Source organism: Haemorhous mexicanus, chromosome 10, assembly GCF_027477595.1.
Source record: "Haemorhous mexicanus isolate bHaeMex1 chromosome 10, bHaeMex1.pri, whole genome shotgun sequence".
Lineage (NCBI taxonomy): Eukaryota > Metazoa > Chordata > Aves > Passeriformes > Fringillidae > Haemorhous > Haemorhous mexicanus.
The window spans coordinates 16,948,429-16,976,025 of NC_082350.1; the positions used below are offsets into that span (position 1 = coordinate 16,948,429).

General features: G+C 57.9%; 3 protein-coding genes across 7 annotated transcripts; 1 reads left to right on the forward strand and 2 right to left on the reverse strand.

The window, feature by feature from the left end:
* Window positions 1-319: 319 nt before the first annotated feature.
* On the reverse strand, window positions 320-16,736 carry LOC132331762 (mucin-4-like). 3 transcript variants are annotated; one of them, XM_059855541.1, is made up of 12 exons: window positions 15,784-16,736; window positions 6,822-11,177; window positions 5,361-5,500; window positions 4,905-5,069; window positions 4,475-4,630; window positions 3,864-3,994; window positions 2,924-3,012; window positions 2,345-2,528; window positions 1,785-1,933; window positions 1,458-1,577; window positions 1,114-1,155; window positions 320-990 (listed from the first exon to the last, which is right to left on the reverse strand). In XM_059855541.1, exons 2-12 carry the CDS (start codon window positions 11,107-11,109, stop codon window positions 974-976), a joined length of 5,481 nt encoding a protein of 1,826 aa, XP_059711524.1. In that variant the 5' UTR covers window positions 11,110-11,177; window positions 15,784-16,736; the 3' UTR covers window positions 320-973. The 3 variants fall into 3 exon arrangements, with proteins under 3 accessions (XP_059711524.1, XP_059711523.1, XP_059711525.1); XM_059855540.1 differs by lacking the exon at window positions 15,784-16,736 and adding an exon at window positions 12,878-13,048; XM_059855542.1 differs by lacking the exons at window positions 6,822-11,177; window positions 15,784-16,736 and adding an exon at window positions 6,165-6,800.
* Window positions 16,737-16,891: 155 nt separating this feature from the next.
* On the reverse strand, window positions 16,892-23,280 carry LOC132331765 (mucin-2-like). Of its 2 annotated transcripts, XM_059855549.1 has the most exons (6): window positions 23,140-23,280; window positions 21,282-22,080; window positions 18,341-18,724; window positions 18,009-18,128; window positions 17,620-17,705; window positions 16,892-17,402 (listed from the first exon to the last, which is right to left on the reverse strand). In XM_059855549.1, exons 2-6 carry the CDS (start codon window positions 22,009-22,011, stop codon window positions 17,328-17,330), a joined length of 1,395 nt encoding a protein of 464 aa, XP_059711532.1. In that variant the 5' UTR covers window positions 22,012-22,080; window positions 23,140-23,280; the 3' UTR covers window positions 16,892-17,327. The 2 variants fall into 2 exon arrangements, with proteins under 2 accessions (XP_059711532.1, XP_059711533.1); XM_059855550.1 differs by lacking the exons at window positions 21,282-22,080; window positions 23,140-23,280 and adding an exon at window positions 19,860-20,255.
* On the forward strand, window positions 22,923-27,193 carry LOC132331764 (deoxyribodipyrimidine photo-lyase-like). 2 transcript variants are annotated; one of them, XM_059855546.1, is made up of 10 exons: window positions 22,923-23,553; window positions 23,849-24,111; window positions 24,282-24,427; window positions 24,569-24,751; window positions 24,899-25,057; window positions 25,373-25,571; window positions 25,661-25,813; window positions 26,072-26,193; window positions 26,294-26,453; window positions 26,629-27,193. In XM_059855546.1, the coding sequence occupies exons 1-10, from the start codon at window positions 23,018-23,020 to the stop codon at window positions 26,781-26,783; spliced, it is 2,076 nt and encodes a 691-aa protein (XP_059711529.1). In that variant the 5' UTR covers window positions 22,923-23,017; the 3' UTR covers window positions 26,784-27,193. The 2 variants fall into 2 exon arrangements, with proteins under 2 accessions (XP_059711529.1, XP_059711530.1); XM_059855547.1 differs by lacking the exon at window positions 22,923-23,553 and adding an exon at window positions 23,561-23,679.
* Window positions 27,194-27,597: the final 404 nt, after the last annotated feature.

The following is a 27,597-nucleotide window of genomic DNA, read 5'->3' on the forward strand; positions in this document are numbered from 1 at the left end:
CTTACAGTGGCTCAGATCACGCAGGTCGGCTTTTGGCCCCTACAAACATCCCACAGCCTTTCAACCCTGGTGAGTGGGAGATGCTGACCCAAGGAGGGTATATCAGACCCCATCAGATCCCCAACTCCAACCCCATTCACTGCCCTAGACCCTGGCTTAGCTGTATGTCCAGTACTAAAGCCAGGAACAGAAATACCCTGTAATCCTGCTGCTCCAAGCCTGCCCCATCATTGCTTCCCACCCCAGTTTGGCAGAGGACATGGCTGCTGCAGGATCAGTGATGCTCAAACCCTTCCAAGGTCTTATTGAACAAACAAGATTTGACAATGATTTAATTTTTTTTTAAGAAAGGAAGATGCTCTCTTACACACAAAAATTAGTTTTCTGCCAACATTTCTGATCATGAGGTTGCATTTTGCCCTCACACACCCAGCAGATGTATTGATCTGATTCTGGCTTGATCTGGAGAGTTGTCCCTTTTCCTGAGCACAGGGCCTAGGGACCACTCAGGGAGGGATTGCTGGGAAGCAGAAGTAGGGGACAAGACAGGACAGGCTCACAGGACAAGCCTGGTGCACCCTGGTATTTAAGGGCTTCGTCACAGTCAACCCATGTGTGGTGTTTAACCCTTTCCCAGGGATCCAGCCTCACCCTGCAGCATGGAAGCACAGTGGGATGTAGGAAGGACAAGGGTGGTGTGTGCAGTGGGGGGTACCTGCCCACCTCCCCACCAGTTCTGCCCCCCAGCTGCATCTGGGAAAGGACAACTAAAGCAACTGAATCCTTGGGACAAGTCTGGGTTAGAAATGTGAACTTGTGCCAGGGCAGGCAATTGCAGGCACTGGCCAAGCGAGCTGCCCTGCATGGTGGAGAGGGGTGATGGGTTCTGTGGGGGGACACGGGGGAAGAGCAGATCAAAGGGCTTGAGGATCAGCCATGGCCCAGAACTTGCTGCAGGTGTGAAACCTCCCAGTTACTTGTCCTCTCCGTCTGCAAAGAAGAAATGAGATTTGCTCAGCCACCTTCTCCCTGAGGGGCAAGCTGGGAGCCCCAGGGCATTTTCTTGCAGGGACACAGGGAGAGAAGGAAAGGAGACCCCACAACCCTGCTCACCTATCTGCTCATCTGAGTCATTCTCTGCCTCCTCCGAGGAATCTGTTGAGGGTTGCAAGAAAGCCCCACATCAGCTTACACCATAACCACGTTTGCTGTGGTCCTCACCTCCCAGTGCCATTACCTCCAGACTATGCTGGTGCTTATGTGCTGAGGGAGATGCGCCCACAACCCCACACAGTCCAGAGCATGGCACAACCTGCACATGAGCACCCCAAAACCCTTCCCTCATGTGCTCAGGCTCTTGCTGCCTTAACCAAAGGGAGGCTGGGACATTCCCACTCCCCTCCCAGCCCTGGGCACCAAGACAGCATCACCCCAGTGCACATGAGCTGAAGACCCACCCGTGCTGGGTGACTGGTATCCATCACAGCCAATCTTCGGCCTCTTCTCACTGTAGCGGGCGCAGAGGTGGGCACTGCCCGCCCGATTACAGCACCAGTCATACAGCTTCAGCTCCTGGTCTGGGGCAAAAAGGAGAGTGAGGGGCTGAAGGGAAGGGGAGGGAGATGGGCCGGTTCTAGGCGAGGCTTTCCTCGGCTTTTGGCAGCTCCACACTCCCTCCAAGGGAAACAGCATGGCAGGAAACAGGCTGGCACAGAGATTAAAATTATTTACAGGCTAAACAATGCCAGCCTCAGGCAGGGGATGCCAAGGCTGGCTCTGCTTACCACGGTAGGGCAACGCCTGCCTGAAGCTCCTCCAGTACCTCTCCTGCCGCCCCTCGATGAGCTGGCTCTGGCTGTCGTACAGGCAGCGCACGCCGGCGCCGTGCTGGTTGGGGGAGGCCGAGTGCAGCATGGAGACACGGGCACCCCACCTGCCTGAAATGGGCACCTGTGAGCCTCAGACAGCTCTGCCCAGCCAGCACACCTGCCTCAGGGCAAGGACTGGGCCAGAGCTGGCTCCTCGTTATCCAGCACTGCCACCACATCACCCATGGTGCTACAGGGATTTGGAGGAACTGACGGAGACCATCTGAGTCAGGGGGAGACCCTGGTCCCCAGCATCCCCATGCAGGTCAGACCAACTCTGGTCAGTCTACTAAGACAAGAAGAGGTCAGCTCTCAATCCTCCTCACTTTTTCTGTCTCTGAAGAGTAGGCCAGTCCCCCTTCTCCTTTTCCTTAGGGTCACCTGCCCACCCTGCCAGGTGGGACCCCAGCCACCCTTGCAGAAAAGGTGGGGAAGGACAGCTGGGGATGGGGAGGGTGAGGTAGCAGCATGTCCACTTGCCTCCACGGCTGCTCTTGAAGCGTGGGTCCTGCTGCCCTTGCTGCAAGGAGCAGGGGCAGGTGGGCAGGCCCTGGCTCCATGCCCGGGGCTCCTGCTGCTGCCCCGTCCACGCCAGGCACTTCAGCCGGTAGTTGATGCCCACGCGGCTCTCCAGCTTGTAAATCCACAACCCACGGAGGTCTGAGCAGGGAGAGAAACCACGAGCTGTCACCTTTGGCCAAGGGGACCACAGAGGCTGTTCTGTCTCAAGGTGAGAGTCATGTGGTGCTGATGCTGGAAACTAAGCCCACGTTGACCTCCACTCTATGTGGAACAGTCAATCAACAGAAGGGAAACAGGGGGAGAGGCTCTTGTCAAAGAAGAAAGCCTTGGGACAGAGTCATTGGCACAAAAAGTGACCATGAGCACAGCAGGAATGTTTCAGCCCTAGGGCATAGTGGGTACCCAGGGGAAATGTGCTTCAGGGGGAAAGCCTGGCCTTGAGAACTCAGTGAGAGCCTTGCCACTGGAGGCTGGATTTTATTCCCGGGGAATATTCCCCTCCTTGTGAACCCACCCCAGCAGTGTGGCACTACCTGTGTTGTAGCCCCCAAACTGGTCAGGGCGATATTTAGCAGCTGGAGGTCTCTTAGTCAGGTCATCATTGTAGTAAAAGCCATCCCCACTGAGTGAAGAGAAAAGAGGAAAAATCAGGGGTTGCTCTTCCTGGATGGGATTATCCCAGCCCCAGTCCCAGCTTGCCCTTCAGCCATCCTGACCCTGTGCAGCGGAACTGCAGCACCCACATGACAGCTCCTGGGACAGGAGAGCAAAGGCATGAGCTGCCCCAGCCTGCTTCCTCCTCTGTATGGGGTACAGTCCTTTTTGGGTGCTGCAAACACTCCTGCTGCATCAGGGCCTGAGCCCACAGGCATCTGGAGACCCCCACGAGCAGCTTCCATGGTTTCCAGCATTTTGCCAGGCGATTTGGAGGAGAAACCCATGAGTGGTCACACACACAGGCACACACACACACGCCTGTGCTGCCCGCGCTTCCCATCCGGGCCACCTTTTTCTTACCCAGCTGCAGCAAGCAGCTAATGAGAAAGCCCTGGAGACAGCATGTACAGGGAGAGACGTAATGCGAGCAGGCAGGAAGCAACTGCTCCGGCCAAGCACGGAAATCCCTTCCCTCGGCTGGTGCAAAGTTCAGCAAACATCCCCTATTTCCCACTCCTTCCACCCAAACCGCCAGGATGCTGGGGGCCCAGGACTCCAGAGGGATTTGTGGATCTTACAACAAGCACAGCCCAGTAAGACAGCATGCTGCAGCATGATCCAGTCCCTAATGGGGCAAATCTGTTTGTGAGGCCCCTATATGTTAGAATATATGGGCATGCAGACCATATCTGGGCTGTCCTCATCTTTGTAGGGCACTCCCTGGGATATGGGGGAAGGATTCAACCAGTGGGAGCTGTGGGTGGGATGCAGCCCAGTGCTGAGAGGAGGCAGGGATGGGGTGCTGAGCTGCTGCACCTGGTGTAGCCGATGAGCACATTGGTGGAAGTGAGCCTGGTGTAATCCCACTGCATGCCTCCGTCCTGGTACAGCATCAGGATGTAGGACCTGAAGCCATCAGTGGTCAGGACAGCCTGGTACGTGATAGTCTGGGGAGAAGTGTTGCAAAGTAAGAAAGCAAGTGAAAATGTGGAGTTTAAAATTCAGGGTGTGGGGCAGTGCTTGCTGGGGAATGGCCAGACTGAGGTCTGGAGGGAAACAAGGCAAGCACTGCTAGGCCTGGTTCACATTTCACATGGAAAATGTGATGGTTTTACTTTGAAACTGTTCCATGACAAGCTTCAAATTCACCCAATTTTATGCCTCTGAGAAACAGCATTTCTGGTGTGCAATAAACTCCCACCACCTTAAAGAGAAAGGTTTTATGGAATGGGGAAAGTTCAACTAAAGGTGTCCCTCAAAAAACCACCAAAACTTGTGACAGCCCAGTCCTTTTCGGTAAAATTCTTCAGGACTGGCCTTTGTCACAAAACTGGTTCTTATATTCAGGCACAGAGAAGGTCATTGCCTGCGGGTCTTGGTTTTTTTTTTGACAATTCAGCGGTGCCTGTGTTCCATCAGCCCCTTACCTTCCGGGTGTCAGTCCGTGCTGTGTGGACAGGTGCCTTCTCCCAGGTGATTTTCAGGGTCCAGACTGCAGAGTAGGAGGACCTCAGGTACCGCCGGACCTTTGCTTCCACGTCACGGACAAACGGCGGCTTGGCCGTGTTGAGGGTGGAGAACTCCTGGGGGTTGGGAACACCAGTGTCAGCTCCCAGGGGGACAAAACAGGCCTAGGCTGGGGTCACACACAGACCCCTGTAGCCAAAGTGCTGGATGGGATTTGGATGGCTCAAGAGGTGACATAGCACCAACAGCTCTTAGATTTGGCTCAGAAAAGAGAAAAACCATTAACGGGCTCCATGAATTACACATCTCAAGAGGCATCCACAGAATAGATGATGAGTTTACAATCAAAAGGTGTTTCGTGCAATCATGCTGCCAGGTGGCTTCACTCACCTGGTAAAAGGTGGTACCAACACCTCTGGAGAAGTCAGCGTTGTCCCAAAATACAGCGATCATGGGGACCTCTTCATGGCCATTGAAGCCACTGGGAGGAGGGTTGGGGTACGTGAGGATGTTGTTGTCTGAGGCTGGGAAAATGATCTGTCCATTGTCTGTGAACTGAGCAGAGGGATCCCTCCGTCAGGTGAGGTCAGGACCAGCAGCACTCCCTGGCATGGGGGTGGCAGCCCTCCCATTTCCAAGTCCATTTTGAGCAATGCCCAAGGAAAGCCACCACCTGACACTGCTGAAATGGCCACAAAGTCACCTCCTGCTGCAAAGAGACCACAGCAGCAACCCAACAGCTTTGGCCCCACATGAGTCCCGTCCCAGGCATCCGGTCCCTGGGGCCTCTCCCAGGGTTTTAGGTGATAGCCAATTGCCCAATGAGTCAAACCCAAGTGGACTCACGTAGAGAGAGCTGTGCAGGGTTTTCCCAAATGGAAATCCAGTCTCGGGCTTGAAAAGTGGAGAATTAAAATCTACTCTTCTTTCCACGTACTCCTGATCATTTTCCCTTGCTCCATACCCATAGAGGGGCACAGCTGGAACTGGAAAAGAAAACAAAAACAAACAAACAAACAATAAAACCAAACCACATGTACAGCAAAGCTTTTGGTCTGTATCAAAAATTTAAAAGGGCTGAAATTATCCTGCTTCTACTGGGACAGAACCTGGGCAGCAGAAGGATGGGGGAACACTGCTTAAAGCCTCCAGGGACACTCTGCATGTCACCCTCCCTTGCAGAAGCTTGTTTCCCCTCCTTTCACTGCCTTACACAAACACAGCTACCCTAAACCTGCTATGATGGCCTTTGTGGTCACTGTCCCCTGCTTCAAAGAGCCCTGTTGGGACACTGAATGACAGCCATTAGGAGGGGAAGAACATTGTACAAGGACTGTGGCAGGGGACAGCACAGAATTAAACACCCACAGCTCTTTCTAGAGACTTCTACAGCCTCCAGCTCCCTATTTATGTCTGTAAAAAAAACATTTGGAGGGGATGGGTTTTCCAGCTGATGGAACTGTATTGAAAGCAGGCTCAGCCTGCCAACACTGCAAGCTCATGTGCAGGGGTTCCTCTTGCCACATCTCTCCCAGGATCCTGCCTCCAAATAGATCCCCTTTTTTCTGGGCACTGAAGGTCCCTGAGGATGGTCCATCAGAAAACTGGATGTGTTAGTCCCACCCAGGCTGCTTTGCGAGCATCACGTACCTGCAGGACTGGGCAGCAGGGCTGGGGCAGCTGCTGGCACTCGTGGTGGAGCTGGAACCACGGAGGACGATGCACGGGAGGTGACAGCCCCTGTCCCTGGCCCGGGAGGCACCTCGCTGCCTCTGGGCAGGGGGGCTGGTGGGGCTGGGCGGGCGAGGGCCGGGCTGCAGGAGGTGGCTGGGCGTGCTGTGCCTGGAGACCCGCCCTGAGATCCCCCCGGGCCTGGGAAGGCTCCAGAAAAGCTTGACCCAGAGGTGGCAGGGGCTGTGTTTGGCAGGCTGGCGGTCAGCTCCCTGCCCAGGGGTGGCTGCAGGGCAGCAGATGATGAGCCACCGGCCGGTCCTGGCCCCAGGGTTTTTGCTCCGGGACTGCCAGCAGTGATCCCAGAGGGAGGAAGGCCGGGGAACCCTGGGCTCCCCCCAGGTGGGGAGGGAGTCTCCACATGTGCCCCGGGAGGGAGACGGGTTACATCCCCCTGCCCTGCCATGGTTCCGTGGAGCACAGCACTCCCTTCTCCAGGAGCAGGGCTGTCGGCATCCCCAGAGGGGGCTCCGGGGCTTCCCGGCTGCTGGGGAGGCAGGAGCAAGGCAGGTCCCCCTGGCACAGCAGCCCCCAGCTGTCCCCTTCCCCCTGCAGAGAACCCAACTACCGACTCACGTGCTGAAAGCCCAGGGCTGGCAGACACCCCCTCTGCAGAATTTCCTCTCTCTGGAGCAGAAGGCAGTACCGGGGCAGCGTTGGGGGATTTGGGAGCCTGAGGAGACGCTTCTCCCAAAGGTGCTGGCATGCCTGAGGCCACCTCATCTTCAAGAGACCATGACTGAGCACCTCCAGCTTCTTCTGGCAGCCCCCCTGGTGAGCCTGGCAGTAGGGGGCTGCTCCCACTCTGGGTGCTTGGTGCAGAGTTGGGGTCCCCACTGGGTGCCAGCCCCGAGCTCAGCCCCTGTCCAGGGAGAAGCAGAGAGCCAGCCACCGAGGCTGTCATGTCATTGGAAACACCGCTGTTGTCTGGAGCCACTGGGACCAGGCTGGCACCAGGGGAAGGTCCCCCATTCACCAAGGCTCCTCCAGGCACTTCCACCACACTGACTTTGCTCGGTTTTCCATTGGAAAGTTTGGTATTGGCACCACTTTGGGTGCCAGGGGCAGACACAGAGGCTTCTTGAGGGCCAGCAGCCTCCAAGCCTGTGTTCAAGCCGGCAACAGCTGCAGCAGCTCCAGGAAGGCCTTTTTCATCAGCAGCCTCGCCCGTCCTCCCTGGTGATGAAGACCCCTCTGTAGACGAGAAAGAAGATGCAGACTGCAACACACCTCCCATTTCTCCATCAAGGCTTTCTGAACCAGCTGGTCCCATTCCAGGAGGAGCCTGGGACTGCCCTGTGGACCCTACATCACCAGGCCCTTCACTTGCCCCTGCTCCTGCAGCAGGAAGAACCCCAGTGCCAGCACCCAGGGCAGGCTGGAGACCTTCAGCAGCACCGTCTGTGTCTTCAAGTGCACCCAGGCTGGATGGATCTGAAACTGAGGATGCTGCGACATCACCTCTGGGAGAGGCTGAACCAGATGAGGAACCTGCACCAGGCAGTTCACCCTGCTGAGGGCTGACAGCTGAAGGACTTGTCTCCATGTTGGAACTTTCACTCTTTGGGTTTACTGCCTGAACCAGATCCCCTGCACTCTCAGCCCCCTGCACCAGCCCAAGTCCTGGGCCAGTTTCACCTTCTGGAGAGGCCAGGGACAGACTGTCAGAGCCAGGAGCTGCAGATGAGATGGGTTCTGCTTCATCACCCCTTGACACAGAAGGTCCTGCTGCCACATCACTGGGGGAGGTAATACCAGATGGGGAACCAGCACTGGGCAGTTGATCCATCCCAGCTGCTGTTCCACTCTGTGCACTGGAGCTCAGGGATGGCTCAGACTCAATCCCACTGCCTGCTCCTTCCAGTGCTGGCTCTGCTGTGCTGGCTCCTTGCCCTTCTGCTGCTGGCAGCCCCACATTTGTGCCAAGCTGGTCCCCAAGGCCAGGTGAGGGGGGTCCTACTGGTTCATGAACTGCTGAGCTGGGGGTATCCCATGCCAAAGTCGAGTCGGTGTCTGGCCCTTCGGCCCCAGGGAGTCCTGCTCCCACAGGAGCACCAGCTGCTGTTCCCCATGGCTGTGACCCACCAAAGGATGGGGACCCTGGTTCTCCCTGGACAGCACTGAGGTCAGGGCTCACTGGTGTCTCTGCCTCAGGCATGGGGCCAGCGACAGACCCCAGGGCTCGGGAAACAGCCCCAGGAGCACTGGCAGATTCACTGGGCAGGTCCCCTGGTCCTTCAGGCCCCGAGAGATCAGACTCCATTCCAGCATTGCTGAGAGGTGCAGGACCAGGTGAGGACACTTGTCCCAGTGCTGGGGCTCCTCCTGTTCCTGTTCCTGTTCCATCCCCAAGTGCTGATGGAGGGGAAAGTTCAGCATGCACAACATCCCCTGTTTCTTCTGCTGGCAGCTCTGCAGTGTTAGTGAGGTCCTGCTGTGGGCTGACAGCTGAAGGACTTGTCTCCATGTTGGGATTTTCACTCTCTGGTTTTTCTGCCTGAACCACATCCCCTGCACTCTCAGCCCCCTGCACCAGCCCAAGTCCTGGGCCAGTTTCACCTTCTGGAGAGGCCAGGGACAGACTGTCAGAGCCAGGAGCTGCAGATGAGATGGGTTCTGCTTCATCACCCCTTGACACAGAAGGTCCTGCTGCCACATCACTGGGGGAGGTAATACCAGATGGGGAACCAGCACTGGGCAGTTGATCCATCCCAGCTGCTGTTCCACTCTGTGCACTGGAGCTCAGGGATGGCTCAGACTCAATCCCACTGCCTGCTCCTTCCAGTGCTGGCTCTGCTGTGCTGGCTCCTTGCCCTTCTGCTGCTGGCAGCCCCACATTTGTGCCAAGCTGGTCCCCAAGGCCAGGTGAGGGGGGTCCTACTGGTTCATGAACTGCTGAGCTGGGGGTATCCCATGCCAAAGTCGAGTCGGTGTCTGGCCCTTCGGCCCCAGGGAGTCCTGCTCCCACAGGAGCACCAGCTGCTGTTCCCCATGGCTGTGACCCACCAAAGGATGGGGACCCTGGTGCTCCCTGGGCAGCACTGAGGTCAGGGCTCACTGGTGTCTCTGCCTCAGGCACGGGGCCAGCGACAGACCCCAGGGCTCGGGAAACAGCCCCAGGAGCACTGGCAGATTCACTGGGCAGGTCCCCTGGTCCTTCAGGCCCCGAGAGATCAGACTCCATTCCAGCATTGCTGAGAGGTGCAGAACTAGGTGAGGACACTTGTCCCAGTGCTGGGGCTGCTGTTCCTGTTCCTGTTCCATCCCCAAGTGCTGATGGAGGGGAAAGTTCAACATTTGCCAAGTCTTCTGTTCCTCCAGTCAGCAGCTCTCCATTATCAGCAGGAGATCCTGAGGGCTGAAGGGCTGGAGGACTCATGTCACTCTGAGTACCTTCATAGGGACTGGCATCCCCTGAACCTTCTGCCTGTGCCATGTCCCCTGTCTCCTCAGCTCCCTGGCCTTGGATCCCAGCAGTGGGCCATGCCAGCCCATTGGGTACAAAAGGTGCTGGGCTGGGGGCATCTGAACCTGAACTCAAGCCAGTGCCAAGTCCATCGGCTTCCTGGGGAGCTCCAGATGGCTCCGACTCCCCAGGAGATGGAGACACGGCTGCTTCTGGGCCAGGAGCGAGGTCAGGACTTGCTGGTGTCTGTGCTGCACCTTCAGCTTCAGGCAGGGTTCTGGCTCCAGCCTCTGGGGCTGAGTAAGCAACCCCAGGAGCACCAGGGGTGTCTGTGGGGGATGTCAGAGCATCAGGAAGCAGCAGTGGCTTTTCTCCAGTGCGGGTCGGCCATGGGGCAGGCTGGAGGGATGGACTGGCCAGATCCACAGCTCCCACATCCTCTGCGGGCAGTGCAGTGGCCAAGACTGGGAGATTCGGGTCACTTTGTGCCTCAGTGGGAGCCCCTGGTGCTGGCAGTGAGGTGGCAGTGTCCTCTGTTTCCTCAGGCGCCACTCGTGCCCTGCTGGCTGCAGACGGCAAGGCTGAACCAGAAGCGTCTGATGAGATCCCGGGAACTCCCTGCCCATCCCCATCCCCACCATTGGATGGTGTCAGCGAAGTGTCCAGGCTCACTGCCTGGCCAGGGAGGAGGGAGGACTTCCCAGGGTTTTCCACTGCTCCTGACATCACTGGGCTCTCTGGAGGTAGGTGGGATGAGTTGGCTGTGCTGAGTTCACCATTTATTGCATATCCTGGATCTCCAGATTCTGAAGCCAAGGGACTTTCCTCACCAGCTGGGGCCATTTCTCCTGCTGGCTCTGGGTTAATGCCCTCAACCCCGCCCACTGCTCCATCCTGCTGGGTTGGAAGCAGCTCCCCAGCATCAGGACTGGCGCCTGAGGAGTTGGCACCGGCTTCACTTTGAATATCTTCAGGCACGATCACACCTTCCTCAACTGCTCCCTTGGCTGTGGTCAGCCCTTGGCTCAGTGGCACAGTGACTCCAGCAGTTGGCTGTGGCACCCAGGTGACTGCCAGTGGAGGGGTGGTGTGGAGGGATGCAGTGCCAGTACTGAGGTCTGTACTGATGTCCTCCTTCACATCCTCAAGGACAGGGGTGGTCCCTAGAGGGACATCAGGAGGGACCTCTGGTTCATCTTGCACTGCTTCTGGGGTGACAGCGGGGTGCTGTGTGGTGATGGCAGCAGCAGTCGTGGCCGTATTGGGAGCAGCTGAATTTCCCTCAGTACTCTGAGTCGTGTTCAGAGCCTTGGTCTCGTTCCCCAAAGCTGGCACTGAAGGGCCGTGTTCGCTCGTCACCATCCCTGGGTCCATCTCAGTCCAGGGAGGGGAGGTCTCAGCATCAGCTGCTGTAGTGCTCATCTCTGTAGTATGGGGCCACTCGTCCTCTGTTGTCATGGGGAAAGCTGTCCCCACAGTAAAGGACCCATCTTTGGTGATGGGGACAGCAGTAACAGCCCCAAGCCCTGCAGAGAAGCACAAAGTTAGTGTTACAGTGGGAGCTGGCAGCCTGCCAGGCTCAGACACCTCTCTGTGAGAATCATGAAGCTCCCACCATTTCTTAAACCCCTTCTATCTAATCCCACAGCCTCACAAGGCCCTGATTTAAAAGCCAAGGAGTGCATTCTGGGCTGCCTTGCCTACAGCACTGTACAACACCTCTTGCATGCTCAGCATCAGTAGCTGGCAGCTGAGGCCAGACACATCTCATGGCAGGTCAGAGGGAGACACTGGTGCAAGCAGGACAGCTCTGAGCACAGTCGCTTCTGCAGAGCCTGAGGGGAGTTCTGTGTTTTTTCACCTTTTGGGTGTCTGAGGGGCATTTAAATAACATCACACAAAGCCCTTTGTCAGACAGGAAAGCCAAGGCTTCCCTGACTGCAGATGGATTCTGATCTGCTGCACTTAAAGCAGGTTCAATAAAACTCTCCTGAGCTGGGCGCCTGCCTGCTCCTGCCCCCATCCCTCTTGCCTCCAGCTGAGTGAAGGCACCAGGGCTTCCCCACCCATGGAGGAAATATTTGCAAGCTCCCAGGACCAAGCCCTTCTTACACTTCTCTCCTCCTGCTGCCAAAATTTAACCCCACATCTAGGAGCTCTGCAGAAAGGTGGAGACACCTGCCCACATCCCAGACGTGTCTCCCAGAACCTGCTGGCACCCATGGGTAACGTTTCACACGGTCTTATTTTCAGGACAGGGACGCAGGCTTTGGGGCGACCAAGCTGCCCCTGTTGGCTCCGTGAGGAGCTGGGTGGATCTGCTGACGCTTGGCTTTAGGGAGCTCCAATTAGGGGAGACGAAGGGCACCCCGATGGCAAGATCCAGCAGGGCTTTGCCTCAGCCTGACAGCCCCAGCCTGTTCTCAATCCCGGTGCGCCAGTTCATCAGGTTCCCCCTGACAGGCAACCAGATCTCCCATGAAGCAGAGGTGCCTCCAACCTCACCGCCGGCTCAGCTCGTTAGCTCCCAGATAGCTTGTGCAGGGTCATTAATGAATATTAGCTCCTGTGCCAGACCACTCCTCGAGGGGTCCATCCTCTGCTAGACCCACATTCCCTTTCCTGGCAGGCTGCTTCAGTGTCATCTTCCCTGGCTGGAAAAGGCTCTTTGTACCAGCCCCCTCTGCCACAGGAGCTCAGCAGCTCCTGTCCCCATCTCAGGGAAAACAAAGTACATCAGTCAAGTCACCCCAGTTTAGTTTGGTCCACTCGCCCTGGTAAATGTTTTATCTTAATTCTTCAATGTGGAGCAGGAAATGCCATCTACCCCACACACCCATTCATGGGAAATTTGTGCAAGAGGGGCCCCAGAATAGAACACCAGCATTTGCTCTTCCCTGGGATGTGGGAGGGATGGGAGCATCCCTGGGTCCTGCTCTGCCAGCTGGCTTCCCTTGGCTCCTTTGCTGGAGGGGCACACAGCTGCCTGCAGGCTTCCGGGCTGGGCTCTCACCTCTCCCACGGCTCCACGCCTGCAAGCAGCCCCTCGGGGTGATGCCTGCCCTGTAAAATGCTTTTCCAGCTCTTTGGCTGCAATGCCTTGCAAGGACTGGTCGTAAGAGGAGTTTCCAGTACAGCCAAGAGTGGAAAGCATCTCACAGTGTACCTGCTGCACCCTGACAGGGCTCAGGGAGCACATGGGCTAGCAGAAAAATATAGGACATACCGTGCAGAATCCATGCGCAGCATCCCAGCAAGGTGGAGAGCGTCCATCCCCTGGTCCCCATGCCTCAGGCCTCCACACAGGCAGAGCACCAGGAAGCTCAAAGGGAGGAGAGAGCAGCAAGGAGCAGCTCCCTCCGTCCCTCCCTGCCTCTCCTGCAGAGCTGGAGTCCCACAGGTGCTCCTGCTCCTGCTCCCTCCCATTTATAGGGATGGCAGAAGGAGGCAGGTTGCCGACGTTCTCTCCCTCCCCCGGTCCCTTCCCTCCAATGTCCATGTCACCCTTCCCTTCCGGTGGAGCCCTCCCCTTCCCAAGGGCTGGATGCCCTGTTCAGCTGGGGCATGGGCTGGGTGTACCCAGAGCCCACCCTGCAGGAACCCACATCTCCCCAGGGACCTGGGCTCAGCCTGTTGCAGCTCCCTCGGCTGCCAGCACCAGAAGGTGAAGCTGAGCCCAGAGCTGTGTGTGGCACTGCCAACAGTGGCATGGCAGTCACCCCACTGATCCCACACAACCTGCTCCAGAGCAGTGTGTGGTGGTGACAGGGCAGTGCCAGCTGGTGTCACCATGCCTGTGAGGACACCATGGACACTAAAATCACCAGCTAAGCCATTCTCAGCCCAGAGCAGGACAGGACACAGGTCTCCACTTGACTCCCCTGGGACAGAGGCAGGTTATAAAGCAGGGAAAAGCATAGCTGGGGCGAGGCCCTGGGGTGTCAGTTGAGCTCCACAGTGCTCAGCTGCACCCAGGAGCACTGGGGATCCCTCTTCAGAGCCCCAGCACACCCCAGTGGGGTCTGAAACCTGCACCTCAGTCTGGGCACAGCAGTGCAGGAAGAGAGTAAATGGTCCAGGGAAGCTTCTCTGCAAGGCTGGACCAGCATCCCTAGAGGATGGAGCAGGAAAAGGAACAGACCAAGACCCCCTTCCCTGTTGTAGGGATCCCGAGTCACTTCACCCCTATGTCTCACCCCCCCTCCTCCTCCTGGAGCAGCAATTCCTGCACGCCCCCTTGAAAACTGCTGCCAGCTCCCCTGTGAACAGCATTATGCAAACTCCCACCACTACATGGTTTTGTAGTCAATTAAACACTTCTTAACCAGAAATGCCCCCAGGCAACTCCTGCAAAGTGTTATGAGGGGTGTTAGGCAGAACACAGTGTCCCGCTGGAGTCGGGCAGGCAGCACGTCAAGTGACACCCGGACCCAGCAGCGGGCACTGCGGATGGGGAAACGCCAGGGGAGGCCAAGTCACGGCTCAGCAAACCCGTCCGGTAAAACCCACGCAGCACCCCCGGCAGGGGGAACCGCGCACAGACCATAAACCGGGAGCACCGCTCACCTGGAACTAAACACCCGCCCACCAAAATGCCACCGTGGATGTGAAGCTGGGGGGGACAGTGCACGGGGGTCTTGCAACCAGCACTGCAGGTCTTGGGGTAACTGACCCGTCAGTGACCACCTGAGCAATGACAACACCAGGGCTGATGGAGGATTTGAGAGATGTAAACCTGCCGTGGGAGAGTGGTTCCTGCCCATGCTGACGATGCTGTATCACTTTGGAGAGCAACACCAACAGGGAATACATGCTGACGCTGGGGAGTGTTGCTCCAGATGGTGTTTGAGGTGCAAAATGTGGTGGGAACCACAGGGATTGTCACAAACATGCTTCTCAGCATAGAGGAAAACAACTCAGCTGAAGCAAGGGGCTGGCCCCAGCCTGCCTGCAAGCTCCTGTCTGTGCTCCACAGAGGCCAGCACTGTCTGGAGACCCTTGTGCCTGCTACTGCTGCCCATGCTGTCATCCTGAAATGCCCATCTCCCAGCAGAGTCACAGGGCTGACAAACAAAACTCATCCCTCTGCTGAGGCACTGGCACACTCTCCAAGAAAGCCCAGAGCCACCAAAGGATGCCTCATCTTGAGGACAGTACCCTGTTACCATTCTGGGAAGGGGCTTCTTATTGATCTTTCTGCTGTGTCTGAAACCAAGGTCCTGGAAAAGCACCGGTTCCTGTAAAAGTCATTAATCCCCTGTTACCAAAGACCAAAGCATCATGTGGGCACTGGAGCCCTTCAGGAGCCTGTAGCCACGGGGCAATTCCATGAATCCCAGCAGCCAGGGGCTCTGCACCATCCAGCATGGCAGAGCATGGCCCAGCACAGTGCCTTATCAGCTTTCCTGGAATTAATGGGCTGGTTGTTCCAGTCCTGTGGAGAACACAGCATCTCCTACTGGCTCCCCTCCAGCCTCCTGGCAAGGGCATTGGGAGAGGGCTCAGGGGTGGCAATGGGGGAAACCAGGTTATCCATCAACCCCACAGGTTCTGGATGACTTGGCATGCTGGGTGTGTTGCAACACCCTCCTGCCAGAGTGGGAGCTGGGCAATAGCCATCAGCAGGGGTGAAGGGAAGGGGGACACTGGAAGGGACACCTGAGTCACAAGGGTCCTGAGACACGCCCCATGATGCTGCCAGGTCCTCTGAAGGTGACAGTCATGTTGGGCACTAGATTTGTTCCTTTGAACGATGCTGAGAGATTAGAGTGTATTACAGCAAAGAGGCTGAGAACTCTGTTGTGGACTGGGAAAGCAGCAGGACTTGGATCCAGCCTCCCAAGCCCCTCTGGGCAGCAGCTTGTGGCAGGCCAGCAGCCATGGGGTGAAGGTGGCACCTCAAGGACAGCAGGCACAGAGAGTATGGGCAGTGTCAGGGGCTTGTCAGAGCTCTGTGCCATCACTGCCTGGCCAGGTACACCACTCCGAGAGAGCCACATCCTCCCACTGTGCCCCTCTTCTCCCTCCCAGCTGGCAGAGGGGACCAGAGCATCTCCTCCCCCCACAGCCCCCCAACCACGATAGTGGTGGAAGGCGACTGTGCCAGCAGGGAACAGTGAGTACCCTGGTCACCTTTTCATCCCAGCACTTCAGGACCTTTTCCTCCCTTTGTGACGCAGTTTGGCTCCATTACCCCGGCCTTGGCACCCGGCCATGTCCTGGGGTCTGAAGTTATGGATTCAGCAGCCGGAGAAAACAGCCCAGTGGGACGCGACGTGGGAGGACTCTTGGCCCGGCTCCAAGGCGTAGGCAGACCACAAGGATTTCTTTCCCAGCACCCCACCAGGCAGCCAGCACAGGGACTCCTTCCAACAGGCTTTGCACTGCTCCCCAGCTCCTTGCCCAGCTGCCAAGGGACCTCTCTCAGTCTCAACGGGTCCAACAAGCCCACAAAAGCCAGGCAGCATCCTAAAGAGCAAAGGGGCCACCCTGGAATGCAAGGGGCACCCCAAATGGGAGCATCCTGACGAGCTGCCTGGGCACAGCCTCCAGCCCCAGCCCAGCCTCTCCCAGGCCCTGTGAACTGGCAGGCAGCTGGGTGATCCCACGGTGTCTCTCCCCATCCTGTCCAGCTGCTGGCTCCTTCCCAGCCAGCTGACAATCCAGGCAGCCTGAGAGAAGTCCCCAGGTTAGGAATCCCACAGCCCCACACACCCTCTCCAGCCCTCCCTGTGCTGGGGCAGTGAGGGCTGCCAGTGAGAAGCAGGGATCAGCCAAAAACAACCCCTGACACGCAACAAGGCTATTTTGCTAATTATTTCAGTTTTCAATCTCCAGGAGAGGTGGCTTGCTAAGGCTAATGATTGCTTCAGTTGGATTTTATCTGGCTAATTAATCAGTTAATAAATGACTTTGCTGCAGGGGGACAGATGTTGCAGCCGTCTCCTTAGTTGGGGACTGGAAAAAACAGGGAAGGAGCACAGCCCACGGGATTTCCACAGCCCCACAGTGCTGCCCCTGCAGCTGTGGGGTGTTATGGGGCAGAGAGCTCCAAAGCAGAGACCACCAGTCTGCCGGGGTGCCGAGCCATCCTTGGGAATGTTCACAGCAGCCCCTGGTGGGAGGGGACAGCACTGAGCCTGTCTCTCCACGCAAAGCTCTGGGGACTCAGTTTTCCTCACCAGTACCTCCAATAGCTGAAAACTGGGAAAGACAACTTGGAAAATAAGGAAGTCATCACTTCAACACAGAAAACATGGAATTTCTGTTTACTGCCCGGCATGGGTGCTCTCCTCTGTCAGCAATACCACAGGTGAGTCTTGGGCACAGCAGTACTGGGGGCTTCAGGTCTCCTTCCTCTCATTCCTCTGTCCCCAGGGTGGCTTTGATGGCTGAGCCAGCTCAGTCCCAGATGTAAAAGCCCAGTCTCATGGGGTCCCCTTCTCCCAGCCCCCCAGCAGAGCTGGAGGAGGAACCAGGTCTGGAGCAGGGTGGTGGGAGGGCTCAGGCTCTTCAGACAGGCTGTGGGAAGGGGCAGGAGGGGACTGGGGGTACAGAGTGAAGGATAGGAAGCCCCAGGTTCAAGAGGAGCTGTGTGGGATTCCCCAGGGGCCTGCACCTCCATGGAGTCAGTTGCTGGGAGCAGGTGGCTTGGCAGTCCAGGTGAGGGGCAGCAGTCAAGTCCTCCTCTTCCCTCGCCATGCCAGTGACAGGCCAGCACATGGGAATGCTGTCTGCAGGTCCTCACGGAGCTGGGGGGAAAGAACAGCCATCAAACTGTGCCAGAGATCTCCCTACCCTCTGTCCCCACAGAGAAAGGGCCTGATCCTGGACTATGGCAGCCAGAGGAGGGTCTCCCCTTCATCTGAAAGGGCTCTGGATGACATTCAATGCAAGATGCAGCCATTCCCCTCTCTGACTGAGTGAACCACAGCTGGCAGAGGCAGAATCTCCTCCTGCACACCTCACCTTGGACAACAGCAGCTCCTGCACCGTGGTGTTCCCCAGGTCCAGAGGGGTGGTTAGCCGCAGCGACAGAAAGAGGTGAGATGCACCTGGGGGTTAAAAACAGGACTCTGGTGATTGCCCTTGAACCCTGGGCTGTGCCAGAGGACCTGGGGGTGTCTCCCCAGTGTTGCTGGCACAGACATGGAACATCCTCCCAGGTTAATTGTGTCGTGGACACACTACACTGCCAGAACAAGCCTCTCACTGCACAGCAAACCCCATGTAGCCCAAAGCACCAGCACCTCCACACTGAGAGCACAGCAAGAGGAGTGGGGCCCCAGGACCCCCTGCACTGGCCCCAAGCACTGATGCTGCCCACGGGTGGTGATGCCCACAGGCACTGCACTTACTGGTGTTGGATGAGCCAGAGGAGCAGGCTGGTGGCAGCACTGGCAGGGCTGTAGGTGTGCTGAGGGTAGCAGCCTCCAAGGTTTGGGCTGAGCTGGTGGCAGGGGAAGAGGGCTCAGTGCCTGGGCAAAGCAATGATAGGTTAGTGCTGTCTGCAGGGGTACAGGATGCTCCTGCAGCCGAGGACAGGCCTAGGTGAAGCCACCTGTGTGAAGCCACCCAAGTACATGAAATTCCTATGGGGATTTGTCACCCTGACCACGTCCGTGCCTTCAGGTGCCCCCCAGCTGAACCCACCCAGCTGCACTGGGGGTCCCAGATACTGTCAGGGTACCTGGAGTCGACTCCATAGTTGAGGGGAAGATGTCAGGAGTGGTCCTGTCTGGGTAGCTTGAAGAGGGAATGCTCATGAGGTCTGATGTGCTGATAACAGGGCTGGCTGTGGTGTCTGCCAGGGTTGCCAAGGTCTCTTCTGTAGATTCAGCTGAATCTTCTGTAGTTGTAGTGGGAGGAAGCACAGCGGGAGGTGAGGTGTTGCCAGTCTCTATGGATGTGCTGGACTCCTCTGGGGTGGAGGCTTCTGTTTCAGGGCTGGAGGAAAGGAGGGTGGCTGTGGTGGTAGAGTCAGTGGTAGGCAGCAGTGTTGAGCTCTCCATGGGTGTTGAGGAGGTAGGGAGAGCTGGGGACACAGTTGCTGTCACACCTATAGCAGTGGTCTCTGCAAAGAGTTGGGACAATGAGATGCACAAGGGTTGGTGGTGAGGGGCTGAGTCTGTGGCTATGCTGGGCATGGTGCAGCATCACCACCACAGTGAGCTCCCCGAGGAACTCAGAGCTGCACATCAGCCATGGAGCATTGGGAGGGGGAGTTCCCTGTCCTGCATGGATCAAACACACAGATCTCTTCAATGGGTGTCAGCCAGGCAGACCACATAAATCCCCAGCCTGACAAAGCAGGAACAAGCCATGGCCATTGCTGGTTTCAGGGCAGAAACTCCTCTGGGCACCAGTCCTAAGACCCATTCCACCATCTTCACCCATCCCCAGAGAAAGTCAGACAAACCCGTCTGACAGGAAGAGCCAAGCAGGAACTGGTGACCGTGAGCCAGTCTGGAAGTGCAGCAGCAGCAGTTTAAACAAACCCTCTGTGCTGCAGATAGTCAGGAACTGATAGCAGTGGGTGTAAATAATGGCGGGGGGGAAGCAGCCCCACAAAGGAACAAATCCCAGCTTGCAGCTCAGGATGAGCAGACGTGCTGTGACCCAGAAAAGCTCTGGGAGGGAGGGGGTGGAGCACAGGAGGGCTGTCCTCGCTTCCACTATGGACTGTACCAGAGCAATGTGCTGTCCCCAGAAAAGCCCAGGGATCTGTAACCCTCTCCAAAGGATAGGCAGGACAGCCTGGCTACCTGGACCTTTGTCAATGGTGTCTGTGAGGTGGTTGCTTTGGGATACCAGACTGGATTCCCCAGTGATCCCAATACAAACCCAGTGAGTCTGGGGCTCTGCTTGCATGACGATGGGAAACCAAACTACAAGCTGCCATCTGCACTCAGCCAAGCCAGCCAGAAACTTCCAAAGCCCCTGGCAGCCAGGCCCTCTTTGCACACAGCAGCTGGTTAAAGAAGGGCAAAGGTCTGACCCTAGCCCTTGCCAGGTGAGCATCTGCACAGAAGGGCCTCATCCTCACAAAAGGAGAAGCAGCAAGTCCACCTCTGCTTCCCAAGCAGGAAACAGCCCCAGAGCATCCCACCCCCCTGCACCCCACAGGTGCCACCCCTCCACCCTGGGGAATGATGCACCCCACTCACCACCCACCCTGCAGAGAGCACTGCAGCCCACTCAGCCCTTACCCAGAGCCAGGTGCAGCACGGCGAGGCAGGTGAGGCTCAGCAGCAGCAGCAGCAGCAGGGGCCAGAGCAGGGGCAGGGCCAGCCCTCCTCTCTGCCCAGCCATGTCCAGGTGAGCAGGAGCTGACAAACCCCCACAGGCACTGCTCTGAGTGCTCCCCACAGCCCCAGCACTGGGGTTTCCAGGTCTCCTTCACTCAGCAGAGGAGGAGCATCCAGGTGGGTCCCTTTACCCTCCAGGTGCTGGCAGCGAGGCAGCGGGTTCCACCTGACGGACACCTGTCCACCTCCACGGACACTCCCAGGGACTGCTCAATGCCCAGCAAACATCAACTGCACGGCTGGACCCAGAACAGCCACAAAAAGTGGGCAGGACAGGCCACCAAGGCCACCACTACTACAGACCTGGCTCCCGTGGGCGTCCTCTGCCTGCTGTTGGGAGGGTGACAACGGAAAAAAGCCCAGGAATGCTCCAGGCTGCCGGGAACCCCGCACTCTGCCACGGGGGTGATGTTTGGTGGTGGCTCCCAGCACCAACGCCCTCAGGAGACAACAGCCAGCTCTGTCTGAGCCGAGGAACTGGCCAGGGAACAGGCACGCTCAGGAAGGGCGTGCCCCAGGCTGAGGGTTTGTCCCCTGGGCTGTCTGTGCAGGCATCACTTCCCCGTGTCACAGCGTAGCACGGCCCAAGAGCACTGCTGGGGCTGCTTCCTCCTTCTGGGGTCAGGGACAAGAGCAGGCCCTGGGCCAGGTACTGGCATTCCACAGGCAGGCAGGCATGCTGGAGGATTGTCAGGGCATAGCCAGCCAGTGCTGAACAGCTGCATGGGGGCACTGCCAGGGCACGGGCACACAGATGCCATCACCAGGGTGCTGGCACTCTGATGAGGTGCTCTCACCACATAGGCACGGGGCCAGGGTGCAGGTACTCTGTGAGGATACAGAGGCTCTGCTGGGGTATAGGGGACACCAGGAATATGTGAAGGGCCAGGGGTACTGGGGCAGGGTACAGTGTCCCTGTCCTGGTTGAGGTGCACAGAGTGGGCCGTCACCAGGGTACATCTGCAGCCCCAGGATAAAGGGTCCTCTAAACAGCCACCAGGACAAAGCCACACTGATAGGACATAGGTGCCCAGCAAGCAGCACTGCCAGGGGACAGCTGCCTGGGGGGACTGCAGGGGTGCATCACACTCCTCGGGGTACAGGGTACATAGATTGTCCACATGGGGGGTGCATACATACAGGCTCAGTGCTGGGGCACAGCCACACGGCAGTACTGTCACACCACAGCACAGGTCCCCAGCCTGGGACCCAGCCACTGGCCTGCAGAGCCTGGCAGGTGGCCCCTGGGGGAAGAAGCCAAGCCAAGAGCAAGATGGGAGATCCCATGGGGATTTACCACCCTGATCCTTTAGCTGCACTCACCTGCAGTGTCACTGGGGCTCTCTGGTTCTGTAGGGGTGGAAGTACCAGGGGTGGTCCTAGGCGTGGTCCCAACTGGGTGGCTGGGGACAGGTGTGCTCCCAGGGGCCTTTGTGGTGGTAACAAGGGAGGTCATGGTGTCTGATGGGGTCATGAAGGGCCCATCTGAAGTGTCTGTCACTTCTGGGGTGGTGGAAGAAGAGGTGGTGCTGGTCCCTGGGGATGTGCTGCCAGGCAGTGTGGTCATGGCTGGCTCTTGGTGGGGGCTGGTCCCAAGCGTGGTGCCCACCCCAGTGGAGGAGAGAAGAGTAGAGGTGGAGGGAGGCACCATGCTCACTTCAACTCCAAATGAGCTGGCAGCCAGGGCTGTGCTGGTCCCCACAGACATGACAGTGGTAGTCTTGTCACAGCTGGGTGTCATGGCCATGGAGCTTGGAGTCCGTGTGCTGGGGGTCGTCAGCCCCAGCCCTGCTGGGGGGGTGCTGGTCGTGGTTTCCAGCCCTGCTGGGGTATTGCTGGTGCTGGGTGCCAGCCCAGGTGACACAGGAGTGCTGTCAGCTGTGCTGCCCCTTGCCTGTGGTGTGGTGATGTTGGAGGCTGCCAGGCTGCTCCGCTGAGCTGTAGAAGCACTGGATGTGAAGGCACCCATTGGCATCTCTGGGGTGGAGGTTGCAGGATGAGAGGAAGGGAAGGTGGCTGCAGAGCTTGAGCTGGTGTTGGACAGTGGTGCCATGGTCTCTGTGGGTGTCAAGGAGGTTGGGAGTCAGGGATGTAGGGTTTGTCATATCTTTGAGAGTGGTCCCTGCAAAGAGGGGGGAGACAGCACACAAGGGCTGGCAGTGAAAGGCTGGAACCACAGCTGTGCTGGGGATGGTGCAATAATACTACCACCATGAACTGCCCAAGTCTTGCATCAGCCATGGATCATCAGGAGTGGGGATTCCCTGTCCTGCATAGATCAAGCATGTGGATTCCCTGAACAGCAATTTGACAATCAGCCAGGCAGACCACATAAATCCTCAGCCTGACAAAGCAGGAACAAGCCATGGCCATTGCTGGTTTCAGGGCAGAAACTCCTCTGGGCACCAGTCCTAAGACCCATTCCACCATCTTCACCCATCCCCAGAGGAAGTCAGACAAACCCGTCTGACAGGAAGAGCCAAGCAGGAACTGGTGACCATGAGCCAGTCTGGAAGTGCAGCAGCAGCAGTTTAAACAAACCCTCTGTGCTGCAGATAGTCAGGAACTGATAGCAGTGGGTAGAAATAATGGCAACAGGGGAATGCTTTGTGGAACTAGCCCCACAAAGGAACAAATCCCAGCTTGCAGCTCAGGGCATGTCCATGAGAGACCTTTTGCAACCCACAAAAGCTCTGGGATGGGGTCAAGGGGTACAGCAGGAGGGGATCTACAGCTGTAGTTCAAGGCTCTCAGGAGATACAAGCTGCAGGTTTATTCCCAGTGCTCCACTAAAGACTGCTCTTACTTTGCATCAAGTGCAAATGTTATGATGGCATTTGAAGGCCTCCAGGCCTAGTACCTCCCAGTGAGGTTGCCATCTGGACAGGGCCGTTTGGTGCTGCTGGGCAGGTTGTAGCAAAGGCAACGAGCCCAGCAAGGGGTCTAGCTGAGCCTAAGGTCTTCTCTCCCCAGATGGAAACTCCCATAAGAAGCAAAAGAAATAGTGCTTGTTGCTTGTGTTCTATAAAGCACTGCCCTCTTTGCTCACAAGGACAGGGATGTTGGAGAGCAAACAGCACCCAAAGTATTTCACCTCCAGGGCCACCCGCCACCCTGGAGTACAACGCTCCTCGCTCACCCCCCACCCTATGGATAGCTCCAGAAACCGCTCAGCCCTTACCCAGGGGGAGATCCAGCACAGCGAGGCTCAGCAGCAGCAGGGGCAGCCCTCCCGTGCCCCGAGTCATGTCCAAAGCCAGCACCCCAAGGCCTCGCAAGGTGAGAGCCCTGAGGACACAGGGCGTGGGGAAGGTGCCAGCAGGGAACTGCGCTGCCGAGTGATGGCTGAAGGTAGTTGGAGCTGCTTCCTTGTTCCCGGGCGGACGGAGGGGAGGCACCAGCGGGCACTGACACCCCTCCCGGGGCAGGTGCAGCGCCTTGGGCGCGCCGGGGACATCGGAGCGGCACCTGCGCCCATGTGCGTGGGGCGGTCCCGGTCGCGGAGCCGCGCCCCTCGGGACACGGCCACGCCCGTGGGCACGCCCTTCGCACCCGCCCACGGCTTGTGTAACACTCGGGGCCGCGTGGCTGCCAGGTAGGGATCGGGATCGGGATCGGGATCGGGATCGGGATCGGGATCGGGATCGGGATCGGGATCGGGATCGGGATCGGGATCGGGATCGGGATCGGGATCGGGATCGGGATCGGGATCCGAGCCCAGGTATGGACACCAGGAGCGGATCGGGCCGGGGACCGTAAGACCGTTATTCCCCCGTTTCCGAGGACCGGGATGGCAGGGGACCAGCATCCCCCGGGCTCTGGGGGCGGGTCGGGGGCCGGGATTCGCGGGGAGGCGCGGGAGCTCAGTACGGCCTGTGTTCCTCCGGCAGCGCAGCCACGCTGCTCCGGGCGGCGCTGAGGATGCGGCGGGGAGGAGGGAAGCGAAAGGCCGAGGTCACGGAGGTGCCGTGCGTGTCTCGGAGGAGGACGGAGGCAGAGGAGGCGATACAGGAAGCCCGTCGGAGGGCGGCCCCGTCCGTTCGAGAGTTCAAGTACAACAAAAAGCGGGTTCGCCTTGTCTCGCAGGGCTCGGACCTGAAGGATGATGCGCGGTGCATCCTTTACTGGATGTGCCGGGATCAGCGAGTGCAAGGTGCGAACCAGCTGGTGGAAGGGGCTCCCATGGGTGGTAAAAGCGCTGGTCCCCTCCTTCGCTAACTTTGGTGCTGGCCCCACTCTCTGGGGAGAAACTTCCTGTGAAACCCCATCCCCATCCTGTCAGTGAGGCACCCTCCTGACGCTGCCCTGTGTATTTTCCCCCAGATAACTGGGCTTTCCTCTATGCCCAGCGCCTGGCCCTCAAACAGGAGCTGCCTCTGCACGTCTGCTTCTGCTTGGTGCCCAAATTTCTGGAGGCGACTATCCGCCACTACAGGTTCATGCTGAGGGGCCTGCAGGAGGTAGCAGAGGTACAGCCAGGGGATGTCCGTGCTGGGTGGGACAGGGTTCTTGGGAAAGGGGGGAGGCAGATCCATCCCTTCAGCAGATGGTTGTTGGGTGGGGTCTGCAGAGCCATGAACCATTCCACAGCCATTTCCCTGTTGCTGCAGGAGTGTGCAGAGCTGAACATCTCCTTCCACTTGCTGCTGGGCTATGCCAAGGATGTGCTGCCCACGTTTGTGACAGAGCATGGTGTGGGTGGGCTGGTGACAGACTTCAGTCCCCTCCGCCTCCCCCGGCAGTGGGTAGAGGACGTCAGGGAACGCTTGCCAGAGGATGTGCCATTTGCACAGGTGGGTGCCAGCACTCTGGGAATGGAAAACTGGCTGATGAGATGTGGGACAAACTTGTCTCCTATGTCTGACTTGGGCAGAGGGCATGTGTGTCATGTTGTCAGGATTGCTTGCTTCTCACACCCTTCTCCACGGCTTTGCTTCCAGGTTGATGCCCACAACATTGTGCCCTGCTGGGTTGCCTCCCCCAAGCAGGAGTACAGCGCCAGGACCATCCGGGGCAAGATCCACGCTCAGCTCCCCGAATTCCTCACCGAGTTTCCCCCTGTTGTTCCTCACCCACATCCGCCCTCCTGCCCAGCAGAGGTACCAGCAGGAGACACTCAAACCCATTCATGGGCAGGTCTCAGAGTGTTTCATAAGTCCTTTGAGATCCTGGGAGGGGTTGGCAGGGAATGAGGACAGTGACCTGCCTGAGGTCACACACAGATGGTGTCGAGATGAGGATGCCCTGGGGAAAGGGAGGTTCCCACCTCATTCACTCAGTTCCCACATCTGTGCCATGCATAAGCTAGTTAAAAGGAGGAAGCGGGCATGGACTGGGGACTTTGCTGGTTGGGGACATAACATTCAGGGCAGCCCTTGCTGAAAAGATGCACTCACTGCTTGGTTGCCACCCAGCCCATCGCTTGGGAGGCTTGTTATTCCAGCTTGCAGGTGGACCACACTGTGAAGGAGGTGGAGTGGGCAACCCCTGGCACAGCTGCAGGGATGGCTGTGCTGAAGTCCTTCATTGCAGAGCGGCTGAAATCCTTCAGCACCCACCGGAATGATCCCAACAAGGCAGCTCTCAGCAACCTGTCCCCGTGGCTTCACTTCGGTGAGTGTCCCAGGCTTCCCACTCTGCAGCAGGACTGAGCACTGTGGCTTGGACTGGCAGCCTGACTTGGTGCTTCCCCATGTCCCCAGGCCAGGTTTCCACCCAAAGAGCCATCCTGGAGGTGCAGAAGCACCGGCGCAGTTACAAGGACTCAGTGGATGCGTTTGTGGAGGAGGCTGTGGTGCGTCGAGAGCTAGCTGAAAACTTCTGCTACTACAATGAGAACTACGACAGTGTGCTGGGTAACATCCTGGGTCACATGGGCAATGCTGGGTACCCAGCTGGTCACTCCAACGTGGCAATCCCAGTTCTGCTAGGAGAAGGGCTGTGGGGGCACGAATGTCCCATTATTTGGTCTCTTCTGGAGGTAGGACCTCCAGGAAGCTGATGAGGGCTCTCTTCAAGACTGGTGCCTCCAGGGCACGGTGCCCTCAGTAGCCTGGTTCTCAGGACCCTGCAGAACAGGTTGCTCAGTGTTACTCCTCATCTCTTGCTCACAGGTGCCTATGACTGGGCGCAAACCACCCTGAAGGTCCATGCCAAAGACAAGAGGCCTTATCTGTACAGTCTGCAGGAGCTGGAGCAGGGGACCACACATGACCCCCTCTGGAATGCTGCCCAGGTACTGCCCTATGTCTTCCCCACAAAATGCTGAGCTTTCTTCTGAGGCACAGAGGTGACCTGCCATGGACTGACCCTTATGGCTGTCTCCATCCCTGCAGCTGCAGATGGTCCAGGAGGGCAAGATGCACGGCTTCCTGCGGATGTACTGGGCCAAGAAGATCCTGGAGTGGACACGCTCCCCTGAGGAGGCCCTGCAGTTTGCCATCTACCTCAACGACCGCTACGAGCTGGACGGGAGGGACCCCAATGGATACGTAGGCAAGCTGCAGGCTGGGGGCACGGGGTGGGGGGCCTTAGCTCTGGTGGCCAAGGCTGCACTGGGGGCTCTCCGCAGGCAACTGCAGCCATTCTGCTTTGCACTCCCATCCCCCTTGCTCTGTGGGTGCCCCCGAGCAAGGGGGAGAGCTGACGCTGGTGTCCCTGTGCGCGGCAGGCTGCCTGTGGTCCATCTGCGGCATTCACGACCAGGGCTGGGCGGAGCGGCCCGTCTTCGGCAAGATTCGCTACATGAACTACGCCGGCTGCAAGCGCAAGTTCGACGTGGAGCAGTTCGAGCGTCGCTACGCCCCCACACGCTCCCAGCTGTGAGACCCTCTGGGCTGGGCAGATGTGCCTTTGCTCAGCTGCCAGCTTGCAGGGATCACGTTGGGATATCAAAGGGCTCCTCCCTGTAGCAGCAGCAAGCTCCAGGGTTTTGCGGGTCTTTGCCATCACCCACTGCTTGAGTTGCCACACTGGGGCAGCTGCTGGAGCCCTTCTGCTGTCACAAGGTTGCTGGCAGCTGTGAGAGCACATCCTCAGCATGCCTGTGCCTGCCAGAAACCCTTCTACCACCAAGGCCTCAGGAGTAGCCGAGGTCATTGTTGCTGCTGGTAACCACAGCTGAAATTTGGACTGAGCAGGGTGTTTCTAGGGAAAAGCCCCCAGGAAGAGGCTCTTTGTGGAGCCAGTGCTGGGCTGTCATCTTTCAACAGCTGTTTTAAAGTTTACAGTTTCTATCACCTGTGTTAATGGAGTTTATGGGGAGATTCAACACTGCTGTGAAGGGAGAGCTGGGTGGAGTGGAATGGGGATGCAAGCACGGACAGGGCAGCCAAGGCCAGGCCCCTGGGCCCCTCTGCCAGCAGCAAAGGAAGGCTCTGGAAGGGGACAGACACTAGAGAGAGCCCCTCACTCAGTGGCTTGTACCTCCTGCCCTGAGTCCAGGGGCAGTTTGCAGGGTGAGGCCAAAAACCCGATGAATTAGTCAAGGGGTAGTGACAATAATCCCCTTCCAATGACTGCATCACCAGCTACATGAGCTGTCCCTTCCATTGCTCAGCAGCGCTCCCTGCCTACCCCATCACCTCGAGGTGGGATACACACCAGTACCCCACCTGGAACAATGTCACAACACAACCAG